The following is a 19,219-nucleotide window of genomic DNA, read 5'->3' as shown; positions in this document are numbered from 1 at the left end:
GAATATACAGAAAAAATCTTTTCAAGAACAGGAAAGCCGTGATTAGTCACATTGATATTGAAGCATCCCCAAGTATTGTAGATTCAAGTTTGTTCAAGGCATCCTCCAGTAGTAGGGTGGGGCCATAATGGGGGATCAAAGTTTAACAAAAGAATATATATATAGGAAATATCTTTAAAAATCTTCCTCTCAAGAACAACCAAGCCATGATTAGTCATATTGATATGGAAGCATCCTCAGGTAGTTTAGATTCAAGTTTGTTCAAATCATGACCCCCCACCCCCACCCCCCGGGTAGGGTGGCAGACATCTTTAAAATTCCATTTTCAAGAACAGCAAAACTATGATTAGTTTTATGAATATAAAAGCATCCTCAGAAAGTTTAGATTCAATTTCATTCAAACATGGCGCCTGGGGGTAGGGTATACGTATGCCTAGAACAGGCGATCAAAGCTTTACATATGAATATATACATGTAGGAGAAAACATCTGCTGATTAAGAACAGCAGGACCAAATTGACTCAGGTGAGCGTTGTGGCTCATGGGCCTCTTGTTCTTTCTTTTTTTTTTTTGCCTTATCAAGAGTACTTTTGTTTCTTGTTTAACGTCCCTCTCGAGAATTTTTCACTTATATGGAGACGCCACCACTTGCCGGTGGAGGGCTTCAAATTTATACCTATATTCAGCACTCAGGACCATTGAGCAGTGAGGGATTTATTTTGTGCAAACACCTAGGGACCACGGGACCTCGATTTATACGGTCTCATCCGAAGGACCGATCGCCACGTCCCGCATTGGATTAACGTAAGGATCAACTCCTTACTCCGCGACTCTAGAGCAGACGCTCTAACCACTGCGCCCATCAAGAGTTCTTGGCAAAAGCACAAACACACAGAGACAAATAAAATAAATGAATAGGAAAAAAATATATCACTTAAACCTTTATCTTATTTCACTAGATGTAATCATGGCAATAAATGTAGACCTATTTTACATAAAACTGTTTAAATAATATTTACCATTAAACAAACCATGCAAGTTAATGCGCATAAATTAGTGTGTGACCTTTTTGTACAAAAAGGGTATATTTTGGGTTTTAATAATCTAAATAGGTGATGAAATAATTTCTTGTATCAAACTTAAGACTTGCTGCGCTGATCGGTTGGAAGTACCATGTAGTTTAAAATAATTAAAGAAAGTGTTGGGGCCAGTGATGTAAATTTTGAGATATTTGTCAAAATATTCGATTATTGTCAGGCAAAAAAATGACTGTTCATTTTATCTTGACCACTTCTGAAGGTTCTGCTCCCGATTTGTATTGTTTCCAGGGACTTTTGTTCGTTATCTCCACATTCTTCAATATTCATTTCTTGGCCAAGCCTGAAGAGTGAATTTGTAAAATTTGTTCTAAAAATATTGAAACCTAATATATTAACATTCCTAGCATATGGTAACGGGAAAATGTCACTTCGTAAAAATATGTAGGGCTAAAGTTCCCAGATAATAAATTTAACAAATGTGTAAATTTGAAGAACGTTCTTTTAAATACTGTCCCACCACAAGATATAGCCCCCCCCCCCCCGGTAAATCTTGTTTTTCTATGATTTTGTGAGCATTTACATGTATACTGAATGTTGTATAATTTGCATTGTTTAATTTAAATAGGTTATAAAAATTGAATTGTTATAGTTTGGAATCAAAGTCAGAGGTTCTGACTAACTTTTCTGAAAAGCTGACAAGTGACATACCTTAATACATATTTGTATTTATTTCTTTGTACATTCCGTAGTATCAATACACATGAACACTGAATGTCTATTTCAATCTTTTTATTCAAAGCACTACATAACTTGTAACTGTCGTGTTTGAAAATAAAAGCTTTTCACCATTTTGAATCTAGAATAGATCACTAAGATTATTTGATATCACAAAAAATAAAGACTTGATGTTTCAGGGTGACACGAATGCCCCCGCTGACATGCAAATTTTGAATACGTGAAAGACCAAGAATGTGAAAATAAGAATAGATGGAAATGGCACAAAAATAAAATATACTGCTGCTTTTGTTTTCTGGAATAAGGTGTCTATACCACAACATACTTAAGATGCATGAAATTGTAATTACTTACAAGCAAAATAATTAAAAGTCCAAAATCGGTGAATAATTAGAAATTTAAAGGATCATAGCTTTCGTTAAAATGAGACAATTAACATGAAACTTGCATTCGATCTGCAAGTCATCAATACAAAGAGACAAACCATAGTTCATTATCTACAAACATAGCCAACAAAATGTGAAAAAAACAGTTAATGATCAGGAATTTTGAAAGTCAGTATTATAACTCAATCATTACAACATTACATATACCAAATATCAGCTCTATATCAAAAGAACAGAAAAAAGTCCTGAAAGCAGTGAATTATTGGTAATTTTCAAATTCTAATGGTCATAATTTTCGTAAAAATGGGTCAATTAAAACGAAACTCAAACTTATTCTGTAAGCCAACCATATCAAGAGACATACCAAAATTTAACTCATTATCTTCAAGCAGAGTAAAGAAAGTTCAGAACACAGTGAATTACAAGATATTTCCAAAGGCCATAACTTTCGTAAAAAAAATCAATTAACACGAAACTCATACTTGATCTGAAAGTCAGCAATATCAAATAACAATAAAAATCAGCTCATAAGCAAAAAAAAAGTCCGGAAAACAGTTTGATTGTTAGAAATTTTTAAAGTCTAAGGGTCATAATTTTATAAAAATAAATCGATTTAGAAGAAACTCGAACTTGATCTGTGTTTCATCAATATGAAGTAACTTACCAAAAATCAGCTTATCATCTACAAGCACAGCAAAATAATTCCGGAAAACAGTGATTTTTTAAAAAGAAATTCTCAAAGTCTAAGAGCTTTAGATGGATCTTAAAGAGCCACTTTAGTTAAAATTAGACGAAACTCGAGCTTGATCTGTAGGTCATCAATATTAAGTTACATACAAAAGATCAGCTCATTATCTACAATCATAGCCCAAAAAGTCCGGAAAACTTATTTTAACTGACGAATGGGGTAACACTACATGCCCAGGCCATTTCACGGCGGGGGCATAAAAAATGAATTATACTTGACTTAAGAATTTTAAGGTCTGACGACACGTTCTTCAAATACATCTGTTTTGTTTCTCTTCGTAATGTATAAGAATATTCATAATATTTACATTATCTTATGATTTCCAAACTTTTTTAAAAATGTTTTAGAAATGAATACCATACAAATTATAATATTGACAATTCAAATTATTTCTAATAGGATTATATAGGAAACACCACTCTCTGGTATCATGCACAAATGCCTGGTAAGGTACCTCAATTTTTTGTGAGAAAACTTGTTAAAGTAGCAATACTTCAATGACAAATTCTCAGGAAAAATTCAATATAATTGAGGAACGTGTCGTCTGACCTTGAATAACAAATATAATTAGTATAGTTCTTTTTCGCTCTCGGGGTAAAACACCATCTCTTCGCATGGATCATCAGGTGGTAAGGTTTTTTTTCTTGATTTAGGTCTACAGTTTGGTTGTGGGCAGTCTGTGACTTTGAAAGATTTGTTCATACAAATAAGTATTTCCGAAATCCATGTCTTATTCTGCAATAGTAAAATACAAAATGAAATAAAAATTATCGTTGTATCATGAATAACATCTGAAATAGAAGTCCTGACCTCAAAACTATAAATTATGGCGAAACAGTTTAAAATTTCAAATTAGTATAACTTCTGAAATAATTTGAAATGAAATGGTCTTGGGACCAGTTCATAGTTTGCCCACCTCTACATTTCCACACAGAACGAGTGGCTGGCCCCCTGTACCCCTCTTCAAAGCACCTTCCACCGCAGTCAGCTAAGAGGTAAATATTGAATTCTAGTGCATTTGTAGATTGTGAAAAGACCATTTTAATCGATTTGATGTTTGCCACATGTAAACTTTGTATTATACATGCAAGGGGTAATATACAATGTTCAGGTGTAATTTAAATCGTCTTATTATATATTTGTTAAATGATACTGGATTTTTGCATCCCTGATATGAACACAGACACGCGCCCTATATTACACAACCTGTAGCAGCACCCTTTATTTCACCCTTCATTACACCTTTCCGGAACATCTCCCTATTTTTCATTCGGAGAACTTCGGATCTTTTTCTATTGTTTATGAAGTTTATTTAAATTGTAAATTTTGATCAGATATTTTGTTATTCAAAAGTATTATTTGTTTAATTCATATTTATTTCATTTCTTATCGCTGTATGCATCCTTTGGAAAAAATAATGAGAAAGGAAACTCAACCCCCCCCCCCCCCAAAAAAAAAAGAAAATATTCAATTATTAAAAATTAATTTACATGTTTATGCATGATTTTTGACACTATTTCCCCCTCCCCCCCCCCCCCCCCCACAAAAAAAAGAGAAAATATTCAATTATTAAAAATTAATTTACATGTTTATGTATGATTTTTGACACTATTTTCAAATATATAATCAAAACAACAATGCGTGACAAAATCTGTATCACATCCCATATCAACCCTCGACAAATATCAGCCCTCTGGCCTTCGGCCCTCGGGCTCATAATGGAGTTTTAGGTTGATGTGGGGTGTGATACAGATTTTGCCATGTATTATTCTCTATTTATTTTAAAGGGTGTTTTACAAATACTTATTAATAAACACACCGATTCCGCACAGTGTGATACGGGTAACATCACAATACTAGTACCGTAAATTAACGACAAGTCCGAAAACATATCACTTATCAAACCGAAAAAAAGTTTTAAAAGTAAATTAATTTCATTTAATTTAAATATATTACATTGTAACTATTACAATTCATGTAACGCGTAGACATGTAGAAAGACAGAGGAACACCTTATTAGTAGATTAAAAAAAAAATAAACCTCTATCTTTTAAAGGTTGCTTTGTGTAAAGTTTGATTAAATATCCCGAAAGGAGGTGTCCGGAATCTGATACCTGTTTGTTTCGCATGCAGGGAAGGTTCAATTGTCTATAGTCATACAATACCTCGTACGATTTTCCAGGACTGATACCAGCTGATGATAATATACTGTCAAAAACAAACATATCATACAGTGTTAAAAGAAGACTAACACAAAAAGAATATGAGACAATGTTCAATATATTTCAGTTCGCATCAACTCATTTTCAATCTGAACCATTTACTCACAAGAAAAACATAATTTAAAAAAAAAAAAATAAATAAAGGATTTTTTCACCTTCAGTACGTATTCATTCCTGACTCATTACAAAACATTTTAAATACATTGTGGATATTGGGATCTCTAGGATATTTTAAATCTTACCTGCCAACATCATTAATCAAGCGAAGGTCAAGAGTTTTGTTAAAATACTTTAGTTCAGTTCCGGTGTCTTTCACGATTGTTGCACATCTACCATGGGCTTCCCATTCGTGTGCCCTTAAGGTGAAAAAAAAAAGCAAAATATTGAAGAGTTCGATTCTTTAAATTTAGGGCCCTTCTCTTGAGAACTTTCTGTTAATCTTATTATTGTTTTCTAACCAATCCCCCCCCCCCAAAAAAAAAATATAAAAAAAATACTTTTATATATTTACAGAAAGCTTCAAACGTGAAGCATGTGATCGTTCGAGAAGAAAAAAGAATTATACTTTTGATTTATGTTAACATTTTGTTTCAATGGTACAATTTTAATGAACTTCTTGGGAAACATCCAATTTGTAAACTTCCCATTGCCATTTATTTTATTAATCCAATCTTGATTTAATAAACCTGTCAAAAATAAATCGGTGAACAGAACTGCTCTCAAGCAACACATAGAACAAAAGGTTAGTATATTAATCTATTCAGCAATTTCCTTTTAATATTGATATACTATATCAATGTTATCATAATAAGTGTAATAAACACTAACCAGAAATCATACTGAGGTCTCTTAGGCAGCTGATTTGGCCAGTATTTGTTCAGTTGGTCTAATAAATCCTTGAGTGAAAAAGGTAATATATACAATTATAGAAGACATTGATTTGATGAACTTCTTTATGTTTAAATACACATTTTTGACGCCTTCCAAAAACTTCAATTTTGTTAAAGAATTTGAAACGCTCTAGCAACATATGTCTTGATATTATTTTGAAAATTAAAAAAAAAACTAAGAGCCTTAAATCTGTGTCCCAGCCCCTTTAAAGGATTATTAAATAATATTAATATTACATGCTTTCAGTTGTTTATTAATGTTACTGTTCAGACGCGTTTTTATCTTTCATAGGAATTTCAGGGTCAGATCAATACATATGAGCCGTCCCATGCGAAAAGGGCCCTTATGTATTTTGACGTCATAATGAGAAAAACTCTGGTAAAGATAACGTCATAAAATGCAAGTTGCGTATGTTATATATTTTTCCAACATTTTTACCTTAGCGCTATCAACTTATTTTCATTGTTGTTTATATCATCAAGAGCCAATAAAATATCAGGGAAAAAAAAAGAAAATATGAATTTTTAGAGCTAAGTTCCATATAAATGGACATTTCCAATATTGAATATTAAATTTTGCTGATATAATTCGGTGCTAGTTTTTTTTATCCGAAGGCGATCGTACATGCACATAATTGATATATACCTCTACATCCTTTTTAACACAACTTCATATTAACCGAAGTGAAATACTTTACAATAAATAAAAAGAAAAATCTTGAACCGTTCCCAGCATATAGGTATATATTTGTTCACCTCTACATGCAGCAAATGACGAAGTTTGAAAAGGTTGATTCTCCGTAAAGCATAAATTTAATGAAGAAAACATCTTTTTTTTTTTTTTTTTTTTTAAACAATATTTTCTTTGTGTTTATAAACGCGATAAATGACGATTTGCATTCGTCGCGGTCATTTACGGGTCAATGTGTTTGTTGTCTCAGTCAGGTATAGAACCGTCCGTTTTACTGTTTATGGAGACAGCCTAGCTTCTGGTTGAACGAGACTTGAAATTTGAGAATAAAATCTAGTATAATTTGTTAAAGTCTTGGACCAGCCGTAAAAAAAAAAAAAAAAAAAAAAAAAAAGAGAAAAAAGTAAATGCTGCAACGAAAAAAAAAATTGATCAGGATTTTTTTTTAAATGCATTAATATGGGAAGATTTGACTTTGCTACAAAAAAAGGGGGGTGGGGTTGTTAGAGGTGGGTGCAATTAGCCATTCAGTGAACATCTTTATTCTATATCAATCAATTACCATTGAAAAATTATGTATGGACCCCCCCCCCCCTCTAATACAACATACCTTTATTTAATTCGTAGTAAATAATGCTTTATTACATGTATGTATAAAACCCCCAGATTACGGGGAAATTAAATCTGAAAGATTGAATACAGATTTATTTCCCTGTAATATATTGCATCTGATTATAATTCTAATTTCTTAGTACAAAGATGAAGTGTTTGTCTGCATTAAAGGTTATGAATATAAATACCGTCATTTTTGTGTAGGAAGGTTTGCAATAAGTTCAGTTTAATCTTTGAATTGTTTTAAAATGGAAAGAATGACTGCTTATTTTTTTAAATGAATCATATTTGGCCATTTCTTTAGGCATGTACGTAACAACGTTTTTCGGGGAAAAAGGGGAGGGGGGCTTAAAATGACAAGTCAAAATAAACAAAAAATCAAAAAACAAAACAAAGAAAGAAAAAAATGTATTTCGGTAAGGGGTTAATCCCTTTTCGACAAAAGAAAATTGAGCTAAAATGGCAGTGCTCAGCAATGCCGGCGATACCACCAGAGGTTACTCAGTAGATAGATACAAAAATATCCAATGCGTACAAAATCAGACCTAAGGTCAAGGGGCGTTTCATAGATACTAGTACATGTCAAAATTTTATGAGCCTGAAACGACAGGTTGTTAGTGTCAGCGAAGAAAATTTGATTTCTTTTTAAATCTGAGATAAATACTTCTATCAACGTGCAAAATTGACTCTTGAAATAAATCTTAGTTTGAATATTATTTAAAAACATACATTCTTTTTATCAATTTAATTACAAATCTTTATTTATTCCATGACTACAAATTACTGAATTATTAGTGACACTTTCTGGATAACGGTTGTGAACTATAAAGGGACAGAGTGTTAATTGCCCCCCCCCCCCCCCGTTTCCTACGGCCATGCAGAGGCCCGACGCATTACTGGCCACTTCCGTCTGTGTCCCCGCATATATTTCTTAAATGTTAAAATTGTTGTCCATTGATAAAAGCTTTAATGAACTTGGAAACTGATTTACTCGTTACTTTAGATTTAAAATACATGTATGTGATTTCGGGAAGAGTCCTAAGAATACGGCACTACTATTTCCGGCCCACAGCGCCACTCATTTAACTGCCAACATTCCCTCTCTCTCGATCAACGACATATCTTATTAGACCCAAACTAAGCGATTATACTTCCACAAAATTTGAGAACCACAAAATGAATGGAAGAATATGTAGGCTTAAGCTTATGATTTTTTTTTCTTCAAACGAAATTTAGCGAAAAAAGGGGGGGGGGTACATGATGAATCAATGTGACATATTTAAAAAAAAAACTTCAAAATATATTCTGAACTTATAATGACCGTATACAGATTTGATGATAATATGAAAATTATATCCTCATCCTCAGTTTTTGTAAGATTACATGTTCACTGCAAGACATACGAATATTGATCTGCTTATAAGTCGGTACAGAGCAAATAGGTGGTGCAAATACTGTGACGGTTTACGACAATATTGCAGGGAATATGGCCAACTTTAAAATAGTGTTTGTATGCCCTCTCGAGCTCCCGACTCAAGACGAAAAAATTGGGTCGGTAGGTAGATGAGAATTTTTTCCCCCGGAAAATTTTAACATCAATATCGTAAGAAACATACATTACCCATGTAAAAGGGGTAAGGGATTGTCTCGGCACGTATTATTGCCTGTGTCAAGATTTACGAATGTAGGACAATTCATACATGTATGTTCAGTATTGTAGGTACATGTACATATTGCCCCCTACCCCTTCCTCAAACTTCATTTAATTTGTCAGAAAACATCCTCAAACTTCATTCTTTCAACTTGTCAGAAAATTTTAACTGGATTGTGTTACTGTAGATCCCCCCCCCCCCTCCCCCTTGCCGATCAATTTTCTTCAAGCTTTCTTTCATAAATTCATCTAGGTCATGAATAAAACAACAAAAATTATATCCTTATGATGAAAAATTATCAAAAACAATGAACTCTATAATTACAAGGAAGACGCAATGTTATCAGTCTTATCTTACGGATTCTTTTAGAAAAAAGATAAAAATATTTTTCACAAACTACAAGTAAATAAAATACAAGTCTATAAAATATCTAAACACATCTTTTATTTGTTTGTTTTTTATTTAATATTTACTTTTCTCTGAACCGTATATCAGAGCAATATTCACGTCTGAAATAACGTAGCGAGTGTATAACGTTATTATTAAAAAAAAAAAAGCACACCGGGTATTTACCGATATAAAACCAATATCTGTGTTTAATTTGAGAAAACTTACATAAATAATTTTTTTATCGGATTTTTTTAAATCATGTGTGCTACAAATGACCAAAATGGACATTTATGTGACATGCAAAAATGTCGACACTCTTAAAATGTACATGTAACTTCTGTCTTATCAGAGTCCAAAACACCTTTTCTTTATAAAATTTTACTAATAACAATGAAACCGTTTCGACAACTGGTGTATAATTTAGATATACTTTAACGAAAACAATTATATCAAATATTGCATGTAGAATAAAAGCAGGGGATTTATGCATACATTTTTCATATATGTTTTAATGTGATAAAGTAAGTTTTTTTTCCAATCAGATACGTATTTCAAATATTTCTGAGAGGGATATAAAAGCGTCAGTTTGAACGTCTTTTTTCAACGTCATTTTACAAGGTAATTTTAACAGTTTCTTAACCTTTGACTCCCTATATCTTAGTAATTATTCTAAATATTTGAATCAAACTTTATATTTGGTTATTTTACACTATAATCTATCATAATCCATTGAAAAGTCAATTTTGAAAATTTTCACCTTAAGGGCCCTTTTCGCATGGGACGGCTCATATAATTTTGGTATGCAAGGTTGCTATGTTATAATGAATATAGCAAAGTAACATTGTTTAGATTTCTTCATATGTTCATTACCTCAGCGAAACAAACTTTAAGAAAGGGCATACTTGAAAGTAGTGTAAAAGCTACTGTCCTCTCATTAAGAGACTGTTATTATGCAGGCTCTGTATACGTAAACATCTTGAAAAGTAAAAGGCTGAAGATTGTTACACCTCCCCTGGCCAATAGCAACCTTAATGTAGTGTATAAAAATACTGACTTCCAAAGTCCCGCCTACCTAAAATAAGATAGGTCTTTTGTCCAAGTGAGTAGGGCGTAGAATCGTGAAGAACTATGGGCCCCGTTTTACAAAAGAACTTGTGACTTAAGTTAAATATGAAAATGGTTACAACATTTTTTGAAAAGAATTCAGAAATACGAGGGTTGTCCGGTAAAAGCGTGGACAAGTTGTCTAGAATGAAAAATAATCATCACTGCGTTCAAAAATTTTCACTCCTCTTGAGTACATTTTTTAATTTATATACATAGCAAATTTCAGAAAGATATATATGTATGCATAAATTAACAAATTATGAGATTTTATGTTATGTTGGGTATTGATTTACCAGACGCACGGATGAGAACGTCAAAGTATCTGAAGCAGTGTCACGTTTCCCTTTGCTAAAAAAAAGTTGGGTAAGACCCTTTTAAATGCGGGAATTTCATTGATGCACATACTTGAGTTTCCCTTTATTTCTCCATTAACATTCGAGAAACAATCTCGCACACACATCGTACCTTCTGGATTTATTAGTAAGTTATGAACGGTACTCTCACTATCATTCAACTAAATAGGCTATCATTACTACATCTAAATCAAATTGAACCACAGGTGTCTGACGTGTGGATAGTGTAACATCCCCCCCCCCCCCCCGTAAGACATTTTATTGGACACTGCTACTTATCTTCTATATCTTATACCAATTTCCGATTTCGTTAAGTTTTAGAGATTAATTGCCCCTCTATAGTATATAATGTAAACAAGCACTATTCATCATTGTTCTTTGATGTGTATGCATTGCAGTTTGGTTTATTGGTTTTGATACTTATATTTCATTGTGCATTTCATTGTGCAAATCATACCAATAATCTGTCAAGCTTAGAATGTCTGCAATGCGAAGATCTTGCAGATCATTATTTGTTACAATTATGAATTGATTTAAATATTGTTTGTTTTAATTAAATGTACTAGCTGTCAGTGACGGATTTCGGGGGGGGGGGGGGGGGGCACCCGGCTCGAGCTTCCTTAAATTGACAGATTTAAGCACAGGCGCCTAAAGTGTGGATCGAAAGCCCCTCCCCCCTTTTTTTAAATAAAAAAATGTAAGAGCTTATAATTTCTCAGAAATATAACATTTCCCCATCGTTCACACATCCATATGTCGTTCTATGCAAGCAGATTGTACCTTTTCTTACGTTCAGAGAATGGCCTTGTACGGTATAATAAAAATACACAAAGTAAGAAACAAAATTTGTAAACAAACGGGGGGTTCCCTGCTTCGAGACATATTTCCAAGGTAATAATAGTGTTACCTATCATAATTTTGCAAACACTCTGTCAAGGAGATGTTCTTCTACTAATCTCTTTAACATAATCCCCATCATTAGTGTTTTATATGTCATAATCGGACGATCTATTAATCGGACACATAAAATTTTCTCCAATGACAGCTTTGAAGGAGGTTTTGGAGTTCGCACATCCGTCTCGCTTTATCTGATTGGTCAAAGATTAAAACTGTATCACTGTTAACGTTTGTTTACAAATTTTGTTTCTTACCTTGTGTATTTTTATTATACCGTACAAGGCCATTCTGTCGCCCGTGTGGCGCAGTGGTTAGAGAGTCTGCTCTAGAGTCGCGAAGTAAGAAGTTGATCCTTACGTTGCGGGTTCGAATCCCACTGTGCGACGTGGAGACCGGTCCTTCGGATGAGACCGTATAAACCGAGGCCCCGTGTCGCAGTAGGTGCTGGCACGCAAAAGATCCCTCACTGCTCAATGGCCGTAAGTGCCGAGTATAGGACAAAATTTGCAGCTCTCCACCGGCAAGTGGTGGCGTCTCCATATGAGTGAAAAATTCTCGAGAGGGACGTTAAACAACATACAAACAAACAAATAAACAAGGCCATTCTCTAAACGTACGAAAAAGTACAATCTGCTTGCATAGAACGACATATGGATGTGATTGATGGAGAAAATTCACATTTTTGAGAAGTTATAAGCTCTTACATTTTTTTTTTAAATTAAAAATGGGGGGGGGGGGGGGCTATCGATCCACACTTCAGGCGCCTGTGATTGAACTGCTCTCCGGTGCGCCGTAACGTCATCAAACGTCGCCATTTTTCGTGTGTTGTGTTTACCACTTTCCCATTTCAAATGCTCGGGAAACTGCCAAAAATAAGCAAATGCCTTGAATAAAATTTTCCAAAAGACGATATAATGGACAGTGGAATAAAAAATAATATTTACCCCAATCTTATCTATTTGATACTTTTATTTCGAAATAATACTCGTGTATTCCCTAATGAAACCCTTTTTTATCATGCGCCGTAGGGCCGTACCCTGTGTACATCCAAGAATAACAAAATCTTTATTTTTGTCTATATTTTATAAAAAAATTAAGATGCACTTAAATATGATAAATAAACTTTTGCTGAAATTTCAGCTTAGTGCGCCCATTATTTTTCGATAAAAACTCTTTGTCCACGATTTTATCGGACAATCCTCGTATATACATATATTTAAGCAGCCAATTTGTAATAGAATCATAATTGAGCGCGATTTTACAATCACCTCAAATATTTAGCCTTAGTCAAAATGTCAACCTATCCCATGAGATAAGGCAACCTATACCATGAGACGAGGAAATAATTTCCTTAATCGGAGAGAGACCATTAAGACAAGACAAGGGAAGGGTCGACCCCATTCAAGCTTATGCACTCCCAAAACAAGTTGGAACAAGCAAATTCAAAGAATTCTGGTCCACCGCTTTCGGTGTCTTATTGGTTGGGATAGAATTATTTATGGCATATTGTAACTGTCTTGTCTGTCCGTCATTCAAAATAGATAATTTTTTTTTATTTAATGAAAGTTACGGCAAAGATGAAAGTTTCTGTATTAAGAAATAAGTAATGCCGATTTGAAATCTTAAAAATAATCTTCTGTCATTCAAAAGTTCTCAGCAATGCTACAATATTTGAAAATAAGGTCAAACTTCAAGTCACTGGGTCCAAAATCATAGCATGTTTAATTTGGAAACGTCTTGTCACATGTCAAATATGAACGCCCCACCTTCTCTCAATCAAAAGTTATTAGCAATGCTAAAATTTTGAAAATCGTGTCAAATTTCAAGAAAATGTGTTTAAAAATCAGTACAGTTGGAAACATCTTGTCACAGGTAATGTCAAATTTACGAATCTTCCCTCCTTCAAAAGTTAGCAGCAAATGAGCAATGATACAATTTTGAAAATTAGGACAAACTTCAAGGTCAAGGGGTTAAAAATCAAATCACATACGGATATGTTTTGTCACAGGTAATGCAGGTGTTAAATATGAATCTCATATCTTCTCTCATTCACAAGTGATCAGTAGTGTTGAAATTAAAAAAAAGGTCAAGGACATGGGATATAAATCAAAGCACATTTGGTCTTATCATATGCAATGCACAAATCAAATATAAACGCCTATCTTCACTCATTCAAAATTGAAGTTATAACCAAGGTTATTTTTTTAAAAGGAGGCTAAACTTCAAAGTCAAGATCACAGAGTCAAAAATCATAGTACAGTTATGCTTGTCTAATCCGGCCACCACTGGTTCCAAAGAAATTGGCCGGATTAGACAACATTCCGGATTATAGACAACATTTTAAACAATGGAAATGGAAAGGGACTTGGTGTTTACATCGTATTACGCAAGATTTCAGAATACACAACATCCGGATTAGACAAGTTTTAATGTACTAGCATATCTGAAAGTCCTTGCCACAGATAAAAGTGAAATATAAACCCCTAATCTTTTCCCATTCAAAAGATATGACCAAGGTTAAAGTTTTTGTGAGAGATAGCTGTATAGACTGACAGACGAATAAGGTTTAATATCCCTTGCTTTTGCAAAAAAACGGGGGACAATTACTTGTATAGGGACCGGGTCTTTCGATGATGTTTAAAGTGGTCTAGACACGTGGGGAAAATTAAGGTTGCATGCAACTTCAGCTTTACATTAAGAAAAGTATTCATTTATTTATAATACAATATACTGACAACAAATGTTAATGCAGGCATACTGTTACGTTTACCTTTTTGGAACAATTAAATATTGCAAAGTAAAATTTTATCGCCCGATTTTTCCAATTAATATATTTTGCCGTGTAAGCTATGTTTTGTCCTAGGTTAACTTCGGTAGCAAGCCTGCAGATGAACATGTTTTAGTCCATAATCTCCGAAGACAAAAATGTGGCCGGAGAGGTCCAGTGCCAAATAAATGCTCACGAGAGTATGAACAGTGATTCCAAGGTGCCGATATGTTTGGAAGGCGAGGAAAACATATACGAACCTTTATTTCATCTTTGTTGAATGGGTGAGATATGCTGCAATTTCGTGGAGCACAATCACCATTACTGTAACCAGGCCTGAATTGATATTATGCATAACTGTAACATACATGTAATCAGAAAAAAATACTTTATTCATATGTTTCTTCAAATAGTCACGACAAGAGAGTACTATTGCCCCTGTATCTATGTTCATATATCTTGTTTCTCGCTTGTTTTATTCTTTGCTCTGAACACCACCCTTTTGTTATAAGACCGAAACGCACTTGTCTTTCACAGTAAAATATCTGTGCTCCCTAGCCAACTGCAAGCATTTCTGTCTGAAACTTTGGGAAAGCTGATTTATTTACAGACTTGAAATTCTTTTTACCGCCTTCTGATATAGTTGAACAGAGGATTTGTTCTAGGCCTTTCTCTCAATATTGCATCTTTTCTATTTCATTGTGTGTCGTTGATCTTCAAATTCCAGCCTTTAAATAGTTTGTTCCCTTTAATCTCTCTCTGCGGTTTAAATTTCATTCACTTAATGTTCTATCTTTTACTGTTTTTTCGCTTGTATAGTTTCATCATTGAAAATCTTGTTTGATATTTTACAACTAATAAGCTAGGGCTTTCTCCTTTTTTGGACATTTTGCAATGCAAGGATCTGTTGAGATGCTTTGAAATTGATTTATAATCACTTTAATATGGTGTCCGGATAGGGCCATTTGCAAAAGCTCGACAGCGCGTTCAGAAAAACACGACTGTACCAGTTACTGGTGGTCCAGAATCCTTTTTTGATCACCTACTTTGGTTTTTGATTTTATAAAAAGATGTCCAAATATATAAATATAAAATGTATTGTCGATTAGAAAATGTTGATGAAACAGCTGAAGGAATATTACTTAATTTAAAATCTTGTATTTTAAATTATTCTGAAATTTTACATGCTGTGGGAAATACAAATTATTCCTTATTTTTCAAAAAATTATTAAGAAAAATGTAGATGTTTATGTCTTTGAGGGGGACCAGGCCCTCGGGACGTACATGAGAAGGGAGGTAAAATTAGAGACTCTGAGATGGTGATAGATTTACCTCCCTTCTATATAACGTAAATATATATTGTTTACTTATGTAATGATTTTCCTGACACCTATACAGTATTTGTTCGTTTAAAATTGTATAATATTTATTACTTTGTTTGCACATATTATCTACGCATTCTACGAAATGCTAATTTCAAATCAAGAAAATTTAACATGTACATGTAATTACAATGTTATACTTGTAATGGAGCTTAGTCAGGGCCCCATCCCTGGCAGCTGCCAACTTATTAGTATATATATCAAAAATTGTTAAATAAGTAGGATCTGGGAAATAAATTTGGAGGGAAAAAAAAGGATGTCCAAAGTCCTAAATTGTATTTTTAAAGAATGTTAAATGTAAAATTAAAAAATCTAAATGTAACCTTTATTATGAAAAATCTCAATGTGCTGACAAAGCTATGGAGCGTTCAAAAACACGTGTTGCCAGCATGTACATGTATATACTCCATGATAGCAACAAAAGAAGTCTACATGGTATTTGCTTGTTGAGTCATATGAATATAATTTAAGGGATATAATTTCAGTTTATGAAAGGGTTTTAATAATGTAGTAGTACAAGATCAAAACTTGCATGTTTACTCTCGTGTGCACATATACTTACTGTCTAGTTTTTTTTTTTTTTTTTGTCAACGACAGATTGAAATATACCTTATAATTACTACTACTAATATATCATTCATCTACTGTAATTTTTTTTAAATGTTAATTATTCAAGCATGATTATAATTTAATGTTTATTGTTCAAGCATGATTATTCCTATATATAGACAAAAAATAAGATTCCTTTTTTTCTTCAAATTTATTTCCCAGACCTATAACATTAAAGATAATATACATGTATAGGGCAGCTACTAGGGATTGGGCCCTGACTAAGCTCCCTCTATAACAAAAATAATTATACAACACGATTTTAATACGATTTCTTGGTGCATTTTCCTCATGTAAGACGACTATTGCTGACGATGAACGGATTCCAATGTATTTTTGAGTATTACAGAACACTCATCTTAACTTACATGAATATACGCTAGTCCAAAAGTTACTTTTAAACACATTATTAGTATAACTTCAGTCTGCTTATTTTAACTTGCTTTTCTTGTATATATGATGGGTATAACCTAAAACATCGGCGTGATACTTCACAGATTGATACAACACATAAATTTAATCATAGGTTGAACTGACCCTCCATGAGATATATCATTAAAGTTTCATGATGTGATTTAAAGTCTTTTTTGGCTTTTTTTGTGAAAGTACATTCGGCCAAGTTGGATGGATAGATACTGGACAGTGATATCTTTGTCTCTGTCGTGAAAAAACGATGAATCTAAAATAAACTTACTGATACTGTTTTTGAAGACGTACAAGTAACTACGAATAAAACCAAACAGTGCATAGTAAAGTTATCATGGGGACTTTCTTTTGATCTTTTGACATTTTAACAATTTGAGCAATGTTTTGGCTAATGAAGACTAAGAAGCGGTGAAAAAATTAAAGCAAATGCGAATATGCAAATAAAATAGCAAATACAATTGACAGAAACTGTTGGTGAAGAACAATACAGCTGTTCGATGTGGAAAACTTTTTGTGGCAAAGTCAAATATATTAATTGTATACTTTCAAATAGACCCACAGCTTTAATTTTTTTCCGTAATAATAATAATACAAAAAAACAGCAGTAATCATTTTCTTTTTTGGTGCTAATAATGAAAAACATTTGTCACTGTTATTCATTGTAATGAAACATGTAATTTGGCGTTATATTTGTCAACTTACCAAAGCCCATGGATTTCCCATATCTTTGCAGGAACAACACACTTCTTGTTCTATTAAAGAAATTTTATGATAATCACGATATTCTTTCATACTTGATACAGAGTAAAGCTTTTAACCCCACCCCCCTGCTTCCCCAGGCAAATAAGACTGAGACTATTGGTGTATTCTTATATTTTATCTTGTACATGTACATACTTCATACCTGTCGCCCGCGTGGCGCAGTGGTTAGAGCGTCTGCTCTAGAGTCGCGAAGTAAGGAGTTGATCCTTACGTCGCGGGTTCGAATCCCACTGTGGGACGTGGAGACCGGTCCTTCGGACGAGACCGTATAAACCGAGGCCCCGTGTCGCAGTAGGTGCTGGCACGAAAAAGATCCCTCACTGCTCAATGGCCGTAAGTGCCGAGTAAAAGACAAAATTTGCAGCTCTCCACCGGCAAGTGGTGGCGTCTCCACATGAGTGAAAAATTCTCGAGAGGGATGTTAAACAACATCCAAACAAACATACTTCATACCTACCTGTAAATAAGTGGTTAAATAATATTTTAAGTTATCCGTAAGTTTTGCAACTTTTTTAAGATGTTTTATATTTGAAATACAGCTGTTATTAGTTAGAATCTCATCGTAAAGAAAAATTGTTAGGAAATATAGCAGATTAAGTGATTGTGTATATTCAATTTCTAAGTAAAGATTTCTTGACACCAAACAAAAGATAGATGGGAAAAAGTTTATACTTACAGCCAAATTACAAAATTTACACATCGTGACTGGCCATGTTAACGTTAATACAAAAGAATCCCATTCCTTCTCCCCAGTGTACACTCTGAAAGAAATTCAATATATTATTTTAGTAAAATATGGGAGAAAAAAATGAAATAAGAAAAAAATAATATGACTTTTAAAAGGCATACGTCGAAATGATGCCAAATATACAAATACACTGAGCAATTAGTTTCTTCATCTTCATTTTGACTGTTCAGGGAATGAACAACATGAAGTAAATAAATCAAGCATATGACATTAAAACTTCCTCGACACAAGGAAATACATATAGCCTTTCAATGCCAATCATATGTTAAAGTACGTCCTTTAATACGGAAAATAATTGGAGAACATTAAAGTTTTCTGTATATGCCAATATCGTAAAAATATTTCTGTTTTCAGGAAGTGGGAAATTGTGGGACATTATTGACGGTGTATCTTTGTGATAACATTATCTGTTGTACAGTTGGTTTGGTCGAGATTGCTTAATGAGGTCCAGTTAAGAGTACATATAAACGCTGTACACTGAGTTCTAATTCTATGGTAGTTTCATATAGTTAGAGTGATCTGCCCATAAATATTTGATAGCGTAATGATTTGATGTTATCTTGACTAAGAAATTGAGCGGTCACGGTAGCCTAGTTAAATGGCGTCTGCTCGGTGATCAGGAGGTCCGGGTTCGATTCCCGTTCGACGCACTACGTCAAACCTAAGACGTAAATGTAGGTAGTGACTGCTTTTTTGCTAAGTACCCGACACTAGGAGTGGAAGTCACGGGTCTTTCGGTCACAGTAGCTCAGTCGATAAAGCGCTCGCTCCGTGATCGGAAGGTCGTGTGTTCGAATCACGGC

At 33.6% G+C, this 19,219-nt stretch overlaps 1 protein-coding gene across 1 annotated transcript; it reads right to left on the bottom strand.

Annotated features, from left to right (window-relative positions):
* Nucleotides 1–1,813: 1,813 nt before the first annotated feature.
* LOC133182504 (ribonuclease Oy-like) lies at nucleotides 1,814–18,594 on the bottom strand. The gene is made up of 9 exons (XM_061317348.1): nucleotides 18,518–18,594; nucleotides 18,345–18,429; nucleotides 17,609–17,658; nucleotides 14,750–14,825; nucleotides 5,959–6,026; nucleotides 5,373–5,486; nucleotides 5,074–5,116; nucleotides 3,825–3,896; nucleotides 1,814–3,643 (listed from the first exon to the last, which is right to left on the bottom strand). Exons 1-9 carry the CDS (start codon nucleotides 18,571–18,573, stop codon nucleotides 3,476–3,478), a joined length of 732 nt encoding a protein of 243 aa, XP_061173332.1. The 5' UTR covers nucleotides 18,574–18,594; the 3' UTR covers nucleotides 1,814–3,475.
* Nucleotides 18,595–19,219: the final 625 nt, after the last annotated feature.

Source organism: Saccostrea echinata, unplaced genomic scaffold, assembly GCF_033153115.1.
Source record: "Saccostrea echinata isolate AGI-Se365-2 ecotype Australia unplaced genomic scaffold, CSIRO_AGI_Sech_v1 ptg000009l, whole genome shotgun sequence".
Classification (NCBI taxonomy): Eukaryota; Metazoa; Mollusca; class Bivalvia; order Ostreida; family Ostreidae; genus Saccostrea; species Saccostrea echinata.
Note: the sequence above shows the minus strand (reverse complement) of the source record. Positions and strands in the feature narration are given on the sequence as shown.

Bases quoted from the DNA above. Each gene is read 5' to 3' on its own strand.
- LOC133182504 (XM_061317348.1), bottom strand. From the start codon at position 18,573: ATGAAGATGAAGAAACTAATTGCTCAGTGTATTTGTATATTTGGCATC. The intron at 14,826-17,608 runs GTAAGTTGACAA...ATATCAATTCAG, and splicing joins TGGGAAATCCATGGGCTTTG to GCCTGGTTACAGTAATGGTG. The intron at 6,027-14,749 runs GTTCGTATATGT...TTTTCACTCAAG, and splicing joins TCAACAAAGATGAAATAAAG to GATTTATTAGACCAACTGAA.